The 12,342-nt window shown below is 29.9% G+C and overlaps 1 protein-coding gene across 3 annotated transcripts; it reads right to left on the reverse strand.

Annotated features, from left to right (window-relative positions):
• Positions 1-4,645: 4,645 nt before the first annotated feature.
• LOC124953330 lies at positions 4,646-10,614 on the reverse strand. 3 transcript variants are annotated; one of them, XM_047504553.1, is made up of 5 exons: positions 10,531-10,614; positions 9,905-10,072; positions 9,196-9,840; positions 8,555-9,097; positions 4,646-8,464 (listed from the first exon to the last, which is right to left on the reverse strand). In XM_047504553.1, exon 5 carries the CDS (start codon positions 5,601-5,603, stop codon positions 4,926-4,928), a length of 678 nt encoding a protein of 225 aa, XP_047360509.1. In that variant the 5' UTR covers positions 5,604-8,464; positions 8,555-9,097; positions 9,196-9,840; positions 9,905-10,072; positions 10,531-10,614; the 3' UTR covers positions 4,646-4,925. The 3 variants fall into 3 exon arrangements, with proteins under 3 accessions (XP_047360509.1, XP_047360508.1, XP_047360510.1); XM_047504552.1 differs by having other exon boundaries at positions 10,275-10,579; XM_047504554.1 differs by having other exon boundaries at positions 8,555-9,118; positions 10,275-10,579.
• Positions 10,615-12,342: the final 1,728 nt, after the last annotated feature.

Here is a 12,342-nt window from a genome sequence, read left to right on the forward strand (position 1 = left end):
AGATTATCTTATGCTTTAGGTCGCTTATTAACGCAAATTCAATCAACTGAATGAAGAAGATTTATTCTGTTTATTTAATAAACTTCAACGCGACGATAATATCGTATCATTGATTATATAAAATGCGTAATAAAGAAGGTGCAATGAAAACATTGATAATGTTATATAGACATTGAAGATGACTGAAATATATAAGATAGTGGAAAATAAACTATTATCAGTACAACTAGAATATAAAAGCAATAATTTGTGTAATGCGGCAATTGTTAGATTACACAGAGACTTATCAATTAATTGCTAATTATATCAAATCATATTAAATAATGAAGTTTTGGTGAATGATTTTGCTCCTTTATAGTTTGGGCGTATTTATTTTAGCTATATATTATCCATTATTACGCACAAATTTCGTTATCATTAATATAAATATAAAATATGAAAAATATTCAATAGAAATTTAAAAATATATGAAACTACTTATAAAACTAGAACCCTGGTTACAACGTAGCTATGTATACTGTATTATAAACTACGATTCTAGTCTTATAGCATAGAAATATTTTATTATTATAACTGGTTTTAAACTGATAGCCGTCTGCGTGCCAATGAGCCATAACGATTAATAAGAGACTTGAGGAGATTTTCAAATCAATCGATGGACAAGCCCTCCAGAATATTTTAACGACAGTTCCATATAGTTAGTAGGGATAAAAGAGTCAATAAAAGTATATAATTTGTTTGTTAAATTCTTTATTGAAAGTCAAATTTTTTCATTTATTAATGTTATATTTGTCAACAATATGCTCTGAACAATAAAAAAAAGCTATCAAGTGAAGCAATTGGAAAAAGAAATCACTTATGCCGCGAGTGAGAAAGAGCGACAAGGAGAAAAAGAGAACGGGTGATGATAGAAGAAGGAGATAGTGAAAGAAGGAAAGAGAGAGAGAAAGAGAAAGAGAAAGAGAGAGAGAGAGAGAGAGAGGGAGAGAGAAATCGAAGATGTACAATGCAAGTATGTGAATTCCATTTATTAAACAGCCAACCGGAATTTTAGTGGATTTGGATGTACGTATTATGAATGCAACATATAACGTTACTTGTTACCTTTGCTTGTTTCTTTTTACCGATTTGCTTTTATCACAAATTTTCATTCAAGAAAAAAGATAAATTTTTGAAAATTAAAATATTTTAATTGTATTCCCTATCGATATTGTATTTTATCTTAATAAAATCAACTATTTATTTTTCTAACGATTCTTTTTTAACGATTGACAATTTTGGTTTAAAACCAGTAAACGGTTTATTTCTCTATATGTTGCGAAACTACGCACTGCTTATGCCGCAATGTTATTGCATTTTTTGAAGTGATAATATAGTTGATTTTATATCGTCCCTGCTAACGAAGTACTATGATTTAAGAGATTAATGATAACAAAGATCAGCAAGTAATGTCAGAATGATTTGATTAGTACAACTGAAGAACTTATAGCTCCCTGAAGTTTATTAAATACAATAAATATCTCACGAAAAGATATAAATTTATATATGTTTAAAATGTAAATGAAAATACATTTTCGTAATATATATATGTATATATATATTATATATATGACATTTTAAGAAAAGTCCTCGAAGTAATACGACATAACATTACACATGATATTTTCTTTGTGGTAATTACTTTTTTCGTATTTTTGTTAATAATTCCTTATGACGAATATACTTGTAAAAAAAGACATTGTATATGAATACTATCATTTCTCTACGTTATATATAATATACAATTATAATGATGGAAATGATTAATAATAATATTACTGTATTCATTTGTAAAACTCTTCTTACGATAAAAATAAAAGGATTCGAACTTATTCGCTATTGTAGGTATATGGTATTAGCTTTACTCGTATGGAAGTGTGTGTATGCAAATACAACAATTTACAAATAATATACAAATACTATAATTTAGATACAAAAAGAATATTGCGTACAGGTGACATTGTGTATTAACTATTTATTTCATCTCGTTCCAGTTCGATGAAAATTAAATTACGGAAAATAATCAACGTCCAATATTTAGATTAGTCAAAAAGTAAGTTCGAAGATACATAATACTCATAAAATTCAAAGCTCCTACTTTAAAGTAGATTGGTTGATGAACAATCTAGAAGATAAGACAAAAAGATTTAAATTTATTTGAAATAATAGATAAAACTACCTGCATGGACAAATGTTAATTTTAATTAAAGACCCAATGAATACAATTTTAGTCCGAAAGGTAACAGAATTAGTTGCAAGAAAATATAGACAGTGATATGAAGCTAACAAACCATAAACGATGAGTGACTTTTGGTAATTATAAAATTTTAGTAATTTCCAACAAATTTATTACTACTTGACTGATGAAATCACGGAGAAGATACTTAATGTGATGGATTAATGTAGTCGCGTACTTCTGTCAACTTATGTTAATCACTACCGGACCTATATCTTTCCATATATATTTTTAATATTTTTAATAACAGCATTTACTAAATATAAATATATATATATATATGTATAATGTATGTGTGTGTGTGCCATAAATAATATATTCCGAAGAGCTTTCAATTCGACATCGCTTCGAACAATCGATTTTCGAACGAATTTATCGAAATCAAGAATTGGACGCAATTTTAATCACGTAAATTGACGGAAGTAAAGGACAACTACATTACCAAGAACATATCTCCGTAAGGAAGTCTTTTTCATTTGTTATTGTAAATATCTACATTTTACTATTCAAAGTAAAACGATAATCCTGTTACTATCTATTCAGAAAAAAGAAATCTCATGTTCTATTTATTCATTACTTCTAACATTAATTAAAGAGATCATTAAGAAGAATCTGGTAAATTAATGAAGTGCTTCTGTAAGAATGTATACAATCAAATCTACACAATACAAATCTTATACTAATACAAATCTCTCGACTGATGAATAGCATTTATTAATTATTGTTAAAAGATTGAGAAAGAGAGAGAGAGGGAGAAAGAGAGATGGAATAAGAAAAAGGAGTAATATGTAGATATGTGATTATCATATATAAATTATCATACGTATTTACGTAATGATCAATAATTGAAACAAATCATGTCGAATTATTTTTCTTACGTCTTATTTATATCGATCCGACGTATTCCAGGTGATAACTCAACGGGATTATGCAATAATGAATCTTTGTCTGCTTATTGTTCTAATAATATTGTTAACTTATGTGTCCCTTTCCTTTCTCTTAAAAATCAGTGTGAAGACGAATCGCACAAGAAAACTTTATTACAAAACATTCAGGACGAAAAATTTATCTCATTCTAATAATCCTATCGATACGTTATATATGGCACGTTATATACTTTATTTACTTCGATACTAATCATTAAAATAAAATACTTTTAATAAGAGAAAACTACCATATATAAGGACACAAAGGGATGAGAACCACCTCAAAAATCTTAAATGGCCAAAAGGGCCGAGAGGCATATCATTTGAAACGTTTTTTCATTCTCTTTACAATGGTATCATTTTCTCCATTTTAAGTTGATAGTTATTGAAGAAATGCGATTTTAAGTTTTTCGTTGATAACAGCTTTTATTTTATTATGTGTTACAAAGGTTCATATGTAATTAATAAAACTAATTCCTATTTTGTTCTTAACGACTGAAGGAATCATACACGTTAAACGAATTGAACCTTAAATTGACTCTTTAATTCATTCCTCCTTCAGATATTCGAGATTACAATCCGGCAATCATCTATTAGCTTACTTCTTTTGATTCGACTTCCCGTACATTTTGCCGAAATAAACGATTGGCATATCCTTCGAATAGGGACAAGCTACACTGAGGCCTATCGATAAGAAAAATTTTTTTAAGTAATAATACCTATAATATCTCGGATTGATTATGTGAGGTGATAAACGAAAATATGTTTCTCTGTGAACAAAGAAACGACAATTTACGTTTACTATTCACACTACTTAAATTTCATTTAATATATAATATCTTTTATAAATTTCTTTATACACTCTCGTGCTACTTCTCTCGTCTACGTTCTATTTTCTACTGTCCGTTTCTCTTCCAAATCTTAACGGCTGGATTTGTAGGTAACAAAAGAATTTGTAGATAACAAAAGACAATGGAAGGGCGGGCCATGAGAAGCGCGGCTAATCTACCTGAAGAAAGTATACTTTCTTTACATCTCCTCCCTTCATTGGATAAAATGTCTACAATTTTTAGTCCTCGTCACCATCTTCGGATATTGGACGTAGTTTTGTTACGTGAAAAAATTCGGTTTCTTGTTTTCGTTTTCCTGTTTTTATTTTGTATATTGATTCTGAAATTTTTTTTATTATTTGGAAGGGGCCAATTCTCAATTCGTCTAATTTCTTTCTATTCAACCTATTGCCATCTTCTATATATACCAGATCTCCTGTTTTAAACTGGTGATTCTTTCTATTCTTGTTAAATATCTTTTTGTTATATTCATGTGATTTTTTTGTTCTTTCTAGGGCTAGTTCTTTATCTCTTATCCATTTTTCTTTAATATTTCTTCTTTTTATTTCTTCGGGTAAAATGCTGATGTTTGTGCCATCTAACAAATACTTAGGCGTAAAGCCGGTTACGGTATGCTGTTTTATTATATTTATTCAAACATTCTTTAGCAATCGTTGTCCAAGCTCTTTTTTTTCTTTCTCGTTTATCTTGCATTTTATATTGTTTACTAGGGTCTGATTCAGTCTCTCGTTCAGTCTATTGGAGAAGGGCGCATTGACAGCCGTAAAAATCAGTTTAGTGTCATTTTTTATTAAGAATTCCTTAAATTCTCTTGAGTTTATTCCAGGGTATTGATCTGCGAGTATTACTCCTATTTTGTCGGTTTCTAGTACTTTATTTATCAGCTTGATGAAATCCGTTCCATTCTGAGTTTTTGATGTTATCATAAATGCGTATCTTGTAAAATGGTCCACCAGTAGGTATCTTTTTGTCGATCTTTGTCCGAAGCCTCCAATGGTATCCTATTGACATGATTTCGAACGGTTCCGTTGCCGGTCCTAGTTGTGACATCCGTCCATATTTTCCTTGTCCCCTGGATTTGTTCTTAATGCATATTTCACAGTTTTGGCAAACTTTTTTTATATTTGCAGTTATACCTTTAGCTGTATAATAAAGAGATATCCTGTTTGTCATTTGTTTGATCCCTACATGACACCATTCAGAATGTATTTCCTTAATTAATTTTAAGCTTAGTTCCGTAGATAAGATTATCTTTTCTTTGTTTCTAATTTTTTTAAAGAATACTCCATCTTTTTCTATTAATTTTGTTTTGGTTCTCTGTAATATTCTATTTTCTTTTTGATCTGTTTTTATCTCTTTTATTTTTATTAGGTTAACTGTTTTTAGTATTTCTTCCGTATTTTCGGATGGTTCCAGTACTGGATTTCTACTTAGACTATCTGCTTCAGCGTTATCTTTTCCCGGAATATTAATATTAATTTGAAAATCATATTGTGACAAATAATACGTTAATTCTCCCAGTTCTTCATCTGTTCTAGCTTTTATATTCATATCTTCTAACGGTTTATGGTCTGTGAATATCGTGAGCTTTTTTCCGATCAGCCAATATTGCCAATACTTTACCGCTTCCTTGATTGCCAGGCATTCTAAGTAAATTGCTTCTTTTCTCTTTTGTGAATCATTTAATTTTTTCGAAAAGTATGCTACTAGCTTTTCTTTACCATCACTCTGTATCTGTTTAAATATTGCACCAATGCCTTCTAGTGATGCATCCGTGTAAATTCTTATCGGTAAATTTCTATCCGATATTTGCAACACTGGTTGAGAACATAATAATTTTTTTATATTTGTGAAAGATTTTTCACACTCTTCAGACCATATAAACTTTTCATTTTTTCTTAACAGTTTATGTAATGGGTCTAGCAGTATTGAGCTTTTCGGTATGTATTCGTGGTAAAAATTTATTTTTCCGAAAAACTGTCTAATATTCTTTTGAGTTTTTGGAGTGGGAAAATTTTGTATTGTGATCAGATTATCTTTTACTGGTCTTACTGTATTGTCCTCTATTATGTGTCCGAGATATTTCACTGATTCTGTTGCAAATGTACATTTTTAAAATTTTAGTCTGAAACCTTCGTTTACTATTGCCTTCATTACTCTTTCTATGTGATCTATATGTTCTTCGAAAGATGCTGAAAAAATTAATATGTCGTCTATGTAATTCTCTGAGAAATTTTTTAATTTGTGCTTTCTTAGAATATTAGAGAGTATTCTCTGGAAAATGGCTGGTAATGTTTTTAATCTGAACGGTAGACATGTCCATTGGAAGTGCCCCTCTTGTGTAACGAATCCTGTTTTTTGCCTATCTTCAATACGTAATGGAATTGACCAGAAAGCGGAATTTATATCTAATGTGGTGAAGTATTTACAGTTTCTTGCTTTTAATATTAAATCTTCTATTAATGGGAATGGTTGAGCTTATGGTGTAACTATCTTGTTCAATTCGCGGAGATCTACACACAATCGTGATCGTTTGTTTTCATCTCTTTTAAATGTTAGAGTTATTGGTGCTGCAAACGGACTATAAGATTCTTCAATTAATTTATTTTCTAATAGTTTTGCTACCTGATTTTCTATCTCCTTTTTATCCTCTATAGTACATTTATATGGTCTCTTACTATAGTATTTATCAACCAGTAAGTCTATTCGAGCTTCGTAGTCCGATACGGTGCCTACATCATATTTGTTTTTTGCAAATATGAAATTATACTTTTCTATAAGTTTTTTTATCCTTGTTTTTTTTTTTTTTTTTTTTTTTTTTTTGTATTGTCCAAGTGATTCAGATCCAATCTAAATTCGTCTTCATTCACATGTTCGTTAAAATTTATTTTAACTTCTTCTATTTCTTCCTTTCTATCCAATGTATTTATATTTTTTTTGTTTGTGTTTCTCTCTTTTGAGATATATGTAAGTTTTTATTCTGAGTTATTTTGAATTTCTTTATCATATCTACCCCAATAATGAAATCTTCAAAGTCATTTCTTTCTACAATAAATACATCAACGTATTCCTCTTTATCGAAAATTTTTACTTTAATGGTTACTAAACCTTTTGTTTGTGTCACACCATTGATCGTCTTTATTTTGTTTTTATCTTTTGTCTCTTTTTCTTTTTTTTTTTTATTTTGACTAGTCTCGAATTTATTAGAAACTTGGGAACGTGGGTCATATGTTCCGTTTACCTCTAACTTCCCTTCTAATAATATCTTTACTTTGATCAATGGTGTGGTTATTCGTCTTTTTGTTCCTTGCATAGGTCCTCCATTTCTATCATCGAATTGCTTCCATTTATTCTGATTTCCTTTCTATTTTCCTTTTTAAACCAACAGGAGTCCTCTGAATGATATATAATACCTTTGTTTACTTTTTCACAATTCTTACATGGTTTCTTTTTTTCAAATTTCTTCTTATTATCTTGTCTCTCCTCTTTCTTTTTTTTTAAATTGTTCTTATTAGATTTTCACATTTCTTTATTTCTTGTAGTAATTTTATTGAATTTTGACAATTTTATCTCTTATGAATTCTGGTAATCCTGCTACTGTAAGCATTATCAGAGTCTTTGTACCTATATTGTTGTCCATATCCAGTAGTAGTTTTTCTTTCCTCATAGCGTATTCCATTAATGAACCTTCTTTATATCTGTAGGATATAGCGTATATACTTGTACTCCATCCCTTGTCTGCAAATGATTTCAAGAATTTCTGTTTCCATTCGTTCCAATCAGCCTCCATTGTTAACGCTGTTAGTGTTGCTGAGTGCCAGTCTAAACATGCCCTGTCAAGGAATAATCTTAGAATTTCAATTTTTGTGTTATCTTCTTTAATTTCGAATCTTTGACATTCTTTTTCAAATGTCTCCAACCATTGTTCTGCATTTGAGTGTTCACATACAAATTTTTCGACCATGAATTGTTCCGATATACACTTTAAATCTATTTGGTAATCTTTCTTTTGTATGGGTTTTACTATGTTTGTTTCTACTATTTCTTCTAGGTATAGATCATTAAACATTAAATTGCCATTTTCATCAAAATAAGAACTGTCCATTTCCTGTGTGCATTTAATCCATTTTTTTTTTCTTGGCCTCTTTGATTGAGGATTTTTTTCATTCCCTTATAGCTTTCCGTTTTTATTAGTTTGCTGTGGTTACTTGCAAATTTTTCATTTTCTGGCAACATATTTTTCTTTGTCCCCAGTTGTGATAGAGGTTATGGCAATCACATTTGTCTTTCTGTCTCTCGGTGATGCCACACATTTAAAGGCGAATTGTAGTTTTCTTTCCATTATAAACCAAAAATTGTCGTTTTATAATATCTCGGATTAATTATGTGAAGTGATAAACGAAAATGTTTCTCTGTGAACAAAGAAATGACAATTTACGTTTATTATTCACCCTACTTAAATTTTATTTAATATATAATATCTTTTATAAATTTCTTCATACACTCTCGTCCTACTTCTCTCGTCTACGTTTTATTTCCTACTGCCTGTTTCTTTTCCAAATCTTAACAGCTCGATTTGCAGGTAACAAAAGAATTTGTAGATAACAAAAGACAATGGAAGGGCGGGCCATGAGAAGCGCGGCAAATCTACCTGAAGAAAGTATACTTTCTTTACATACCAATCTCTTAAAAAAAGAAAAAGAGAAAAAAAATAATTATAATTGTCGAATTCGCTGATGAAAATTTTCTCGCCGTTTAATACTATAGACATTAAAACGATGGCTTGTCACGTCATCAGTGATCGAGCTTGTGTTCATAACATGATTAATAATTAGTTAATGAAAAACTTGGCACTAGTATTGTAATAAATATAATCACTTATTCGTTCCAATCGTTCCATTTATAGTCAAATAAAAATCTCAAAAAATAAGCCAATGCTTTGTTCAACGCTTCCTAATATCGTTATTATAGATATCAATTTCTCGAATATTCGATGATGCTTTAGCATGTGGATTTTTTCTTCTTTTCCATAAAAAACTTGGTAACTGGAAAAACAGAAATCTTAACTGATGGATCACTATAATGATTATTTTGTTTTTCAGATATTCACATATTTGCACTACTCGACGATACATTTACTTACCAAAGCATCTACCGCTAAATTGGTCCATTGAATAGATAAACGTATGTATGAGAATAGATTGCCACACCAAGTTTGATACAAGAACATGGTCCACATCTTATTTTTCTCTCATCAACGATCGTTCTACTACTATGAAACAAACCCATTTCCACATTCAATTAGCGGAAAATATTTTTTCCGTATGATCGATGAAACAAAACTCCATGACCAACATGAGCTTTCTTAACATTGGCTTCCACACAATCTTCAGTGACAATTCTCTCTAAGCATCATTTGTAATAAACTGCTTTTCTTCTCCTTTAGGATTGTTATTAGGCTAGCAAATTCGATAGGATCAAATTATTCTCTTTTCATCTTGACATTTTAATGCAGCTATGTCCCTTTAGATGATTCCCATGATCTCTAGAATAGTTCTCTTGCTTCTCTCAATCCTTGCATTCATAATGAATATAATTTCGATAGAGAAATCATCGACTAACTGACGAATATATATTATCGAATGATATTCCTTAATCCTAAGATATTTTTCTTTCCAAATTTCATACGAATAATAAACACGTTCTTGTTCAATGAAAATCAAGTGATCATGGAGGTTTGAACAGTGTTGAGGCATGATCATATAGTGGCGACATTCTCGTTGAGGACCTAATAATTACCAGCGAGAACATAAGTCAGAATCAAGATGAAAACATAGACTCTTGGTACATACCAATTGAAAGTCAGTCCAATCTATTGCACAATGGAATATCCTTCTGTTACGTTCATTTCTTTAGCATAATAATAATCTAGTGCATAAGAATACATTTCTGGATCGACGTCATCATCCTTTGTTCTTAAAAAAAGTAACAGATTGCTGAGCATGAATGGTTGGCCATTTCTGAAACATTGCACATTACAGTCATACATTGACATAATTTGAAAATAAAAAAAAAATACACTTTTGATTGAAATGTTTCACTTAATAATAATAATAACGTCATTATCATCTATCATATTTTTTTAATAGGAATGAAAGAAAAAAACTTGCGGTTTACAAAAACAATAACAGGAATATTTATTAAGTTCCGTAACTTCAGTACCAGCTTCTTCAAGTTGTTATCCTTTACATTAAAAATAATTTGATCCGCTTTATTTCTTGATTTCTTATTTAAGTTAAAAACTTTCGATTAAACTCATATTCAGAGGTTAGTTTTTAGTTTCTATAAACGAATATCATTTAATAAACTTTCAACATGCTAATTTTGGTTTCAACGTCGAAAACCTACTGAAAGGTTCAAAAAATAAATGACATAAATAATGCATAATACGATCTATAAGAAGCAATAAATGCCTTACCAAAAAGAATACGTCGTTCTACAAAAATAAAAAGAAATAGTAACCTTAAAAACAGATCTTCCCTTTCGAAGGAAGCGTTCGTGACTACGGCGACAAGTATGGACAAAATATCAACTACAAGTGAAAACAATTATGGCTGCCCCCACGATGCGTCTATCCAATAATAGCATAAGCTTCCATTTGACGTAACAAATTAATGGATTTCGATTGGGTAGAGTAAGTAATGTCAATAGACTGTGACCACACATTTTTCAGTCTCTCTGAATGTAGATCTTTTTTAGATGGTCGTGTAGGTCACGCAATGAACCTAATTAGATAGGACGTTGATACTCATTTGTTTCATCACTATCAGAATATCGCGTTCAATTTTCAAACGTATGGGCGTAACCGAAAATCGAAGGATCGAATAGGTTTTTGTCCTTCTTATCGTTTGTATTTGGTGTTAACGAAAACATACATAAATAATAATTATCTTAAATCAATTTGTATTAATTACTATATCAGATTATCAGATTAAAAAATTTTCATACAGGAGATAATATAAACGCGTATGAAAGAAAATTCAAGTATAAAGTATTCATATCTTATTAATAATATCTAAATTTATTATTAATATCTAAATTTAATAATATTTATTATTAATCTATCTAAATTTAATAATTTATCTTCATTTAATTTTTATTAATAATTTAATAATTAATTGTAATTAACAATTAACATTACCTATTAATAATAATTAATCTGACAATTTTGTGAAGGTAATATTGTTAGAAATTTCGGCTGTAGTTCCTGTATAACTATTGCTGTCCAATTATGACGAAATTTGGGGGATTGCATGTAATGAGATAGTAGATATGACATATAAAAATCTTATCTTATGAAAATCATACTTTCGAAAAGTACAGTCCTTATATATGCAATAGATATACACTTAGTTATCCGCTATCAGTACTCTAACATAAATACAATGTGAGATTGAGGAAGGTATATATTTGAGGGAAAAACATATGTATTTAAATATGTGTATATATTAAACTGTAATTCGCAATCACATGATGATTAGGCGACAGTGAGTGATCGCCGTACAAAAAAGAAGAGCGAGAGATGCGAAGCCGATAAGAAAAATTGCTTTCTCTTTATCGATACGCGAATGAAAGAAAATTCATGTATAAAGTACACATATCTCGTTTGCATTTCAAGACATTACGACGTTATATATAGGTAGCGTAAAAAAGAGTAACCTATTAAAGGCTATATATTAACACGTACCTAGCCTTACGTGTGAATATCGCATGCCTACAGTATCTTTAATTATAACAAAAATAGCATTAAAATATTATATATGTATGTCGTAGACTAAGTGATTAAACAGATTTACTAAATTATAGTGCTCAACTATTGTGAATAGTGACCAGAACGATCGCGTATCATGACAAATATTTCTTAATTTATTGAACCGACCAGACATTATGAAGACAGCTACATTCCCTTTGGGCAATTTAATCTTTTGAGGCACTGTTATAAATTTCGGTATAAGGGTTGTTGTATCTATCTAGACAGTTTTCTATTTTTTGTACGATGCCTATAATAATGACTTTGGTCATATCACAGACTTACGATTTAGCCGCCACAGTCTAACTCATTGTAACTAATACAGACTTGGCTACTTCTTTTCATATTTATATTAATTTTTTATCGGACTTTCGAAAGTTCTCGGCATTATTTCAGAGAACTAACGATAATAATTTTGTGCTTCACAATTTTGTTCAGCCTTATATCGAGATAAGTACGTGGCTCAAGCCGAGATTTTTC

Source organism: Vespa velutina, chromosome 12 (assembly GCF_912470025.1).
Source record: "Vespa velutina chromosome 12, iVesVel2.1, whole genome shotgun sequence".
Lineage (NCBI taxonomy): Eukaryota > Metazoa > Arthropoda > Insecta > Hymenoptera > Vespidae > Vespa > Vespa velutina.

Bases quoted from the DNA above. Each gene is read 5' to 3' on its own strand.
- LOC124953330 (XM_047504553.1), bottom strand. From the start codon at position 5,603: ATGAATATAAAAGCTAGAACAGATGAAGAACTGGGAGAATTAACGTAT.